The following is a 2,983-nucleotide window of genomic DNA, read 5'->3' as shown; positions in this document are numbered from 1 at the left end:
CTCGGCCTACCTCCCTCTTTCAATTATCTTCCACGGGGTAGAAGCCGTCTCATTCAAGGCGGCTCGAGTAACTATGACATACTCGGATCGTTGGGAAGACTTTCTGAAAATGTACTTAAATGAAAAAAAAACACCATTTGTCCCTGGGTCAGCTTTTTGGTATTATCCTAAATCCGTTAAGTAAATCAAACATCAATTTTCGATGGGCCTATTTTTTACCCTCCAGAGACCAGAATTGAACTATCGACCCCTAGTTACTAGAATTATAAACCAAAACGCCTACTCTAAGGCACTCCCTATCTACTCTACTCAACGATTACACATATTTCTATCCACCAGAATAATTTTATTTTTTATTTTTACATTTTAAACAATTTAAAACTTACCCTAACGTTAACACTTCTTTAACTTTTAAATATTTTTGTACTAATAAATGACCTTTAAACAGCTGTTTTTTTAAATTATAAATATGCCTAGTGATTAATAGTGAAAATAAATATTTACTTTGCATAGTTTCGCCATAATTATTTAAACGCGTATAACCCACGACGCATATTGTAAAGTTTATTTCGTAATTTCCTTATTAACTAACTCACAAATAATTATTTTTTAGTATTACTTATTTATTTCTGTAAATTGCTATTCGACATTTTGAGCCCAATTTCGGTATGGACAATTTAAAGGTAATATGACAAGACAAAATAATGAGTAGATATGAGTAATATTATAAACATACAAATTTAAGCACACAGTATCATTACGTCTTTAGTGTTTCGATTATTAATGAAATATAATTATAACACAGATGTTATGCTGACGAAATATGTTAGATTATTTATTTTATATACACTTAATGTATTTACATGGGGTTTGCCTGGTTTGAGGGTAAGAACGTATGTTTCGGCGTACGGGGTCTCTGGTTCGATCCCCAGGGTGCGATCGAGAGTTAACTACAGTATTGCCACATTCCTATATATTATATAAAGAAAATTTTAAGTATTTCATTTTAATATGTTCGAGAATCTTCGTGCGTATATGCATTTTGTGTTGTACACCCATCACGAAAATTCTAGATCATTTCAGAATAACTACACTCGAGTTATTCACATTAATTTTACATTTGTGTAGCTAAAAATCATTAAATCACCCAAGTTACCCGTGCCAAAAAATAGACTGAGCAATTCATCCAACAAAACGAACTCTATGTCCATTGGCGTTAAAAAAACCAAAGCGTTGACTAAAGTCAACAAAATTAAATTAAAGGGACAAAAAACAGGTAAATATTTTTTTAAATGATTTTCTAATAAATGCTTATACGTAAAATTTCATCAGCTACTGAAACTCGGACAAATTTAAACAAAAAATCTACTGAAACTCATAAAATAATCATAAACACAAAAACGACGTCTACTGATAATGCACCGAACAATTATATCGACACAGTCATTAAAGAATTCAAGCTAAAATATGAAGAAATAAAACAACGGCGTCATCGCCCTAGACAATTTTATAACAACGATGAAATTGTATTGTCTGTATTAGCAGACGCTTTTAGTGAAAAACTTCAAAGGACACGGACCATTCGTAAAACTGACTCTTCCGAGGCAACTAAAGAACAATCTAAAAAAAACTCTGTCTTGGGTAATGATAAAAATAACGAGTCTTTGCCTAACAGTCAGTTCGAGGCTTTAAAAGATCAAACCGATATGAACTTACTCTTCGATAAATCCTATACATTCGTCCCTAAGTCGGAAGTTAAAAACATTACAAATTCGGTTACTTCAAAGTCTTCTTCGCAATATGATACGGCGAAAGTCAATCTTCCATCGAATAAAGTGAAATTCGTGTCTGCGATCTCTGTTAAAATCCCAGGTAGTAAAGTTTTTAATGGTCAGTCAGGACATAGAGGTCATTTAGCGGCTGGCGTTCACAATATGGACACCTCTATGGTATCATCAAAACAAAACAACACAAACAAGAAATTTTTGTCTAAGATACCAACAAGGAACAATGTTTCAAAAGATAATAATATTAGTAATAATTCAATTATTTTTATGATGTTATTCACGAATAAATGATATTAAATATTACTTGATTTTTTAGGGAATAGTTCACTTAAGGTTTTGGATTTATCATTGAACACTGGCAATACATTCAATAGGCATGCAGTTCAATGTCAAAGATTAAACAACTGTACTTGTTCATATTCCAGTGTTAAACATCTCAATGCCGAACCCCATGCCAAAAATTGTATTAAGAGGACCATTAAAATAACCACACATTATTAAAATTAATGACATAGAAGGATAACTTTTATCAACTACTGTTGTTATATCATGGAACTACTGCCTGAAATTCCTAATTAAACTTGTCTCTGTATGAAAAAAAAATAAAATGATACAATATTAAACACTAGTCTTAAAGATTTTATTTCATTGTTAGTCAAAAACATCACACTAAGATTTATGTACATTAGTTGATATTTTGACAATTTTGTGTTTGTATATGGCCATAGTAGATGATCATAATGTAGTTAAGATTTAATAAATATTTATTTATACATATTTTTGTGTAATTATTAATCGATTATTAGACCATCCATGTATTACATAACTAATAATTGAAATAGTGACATGGAAAAGATATTTAGCCCAATAAAAAAATTTAATTTTTTGTTTTTTTTTATGAACAACATTATCATATCCTTACAGTCTCTGACCAAAATAAATCTATTTTAGTAAAAATAGTTGAAAACAATATGACGATTATAATAAGTTCACGCAATTTAGATAGATGGTTTTTCATTTTACTATAAAATTTTGATTTTATAACATAGTACTTTTTCCATAATAGTGTCTAAAGTATTCTTTATTTAATTATTTGGATATATTTCAATGTAATAACAGAAGCTGTAAGAACAGTTGTAGAAATTAATGTTAAAGGAAAAAGAGGTAGAAGAAGACTAAAAATAGATGGGGAGATG

General features: G+C 30.0%; 1 protein-coding gene across 1 annotated transcript; it reads left to right on the top strand.

The window, feature by feature from the left end:
• Window positions 1–229: 229 nt before the first annotated feature.
• On the top strand, window positions 230–2,616 carry LOC126903781 (uncharacterized). The gene is made up of 4 exons (XM_050682267.1): window positions 230–683; window positions 1,129–1,276; window positions 1,333–2,034; window positions 2,104–2,616. Exons 1-4 carry the CDS (start codon window positions 669–671, stop codon window positions 2,286–2,288), a joined length of 1,050 nt encoding a protein of 349 aa, XP_050538224.1. The 5' UTR covers window positions 230–668; the 3' UTR covers window positions 2,289–2,616.
• Window positions 2,617–2,983: the final 367 nt, after the last annotated feature.

The sequence above is a fragment of the Daktulosphaira vitifoliae genome, unplaced genomic scaffold (genome assembly GCF_025091365.1).
Source record: "Daktulosphaira vitifoliae isolate Bord-2020 unplaced genomic scaffold, ASM2509136v1 Scaffold_4, whole genome shotgun sequence".
NCBI lineage: Eukaryota > Metazoa > Arthropoda > Insecta > Hemiptera > Phylloxeridae > Daktulosphaira > Daktulosphaira vitifoliae.
The sequence above is the reverse complement of the archived record's forward strand: the minus strand, read 5'-3'. Positions and strand labels throughout refer to the sequence as shown.

Excerpts from the sequence above, each read along its gene's own strand:
- LOC126903781 (XM_050682267.1), top strand. Across the intron at positions 1,277-1,332 it reads ATTAAAGGGACAAAAAACAG|CTACTGAAACTCGGACAAAT; the intron begins GTAAATATTTTT and ends AAATTTCATCAG. Across the intron at positions 2,035-2,103 it reads TTCAAAAGATAATAATATTA|GGAATAGTTCACTTAAGGTT; the intron begins GTAATAATTCAA and ends TTGATTTTTTAG.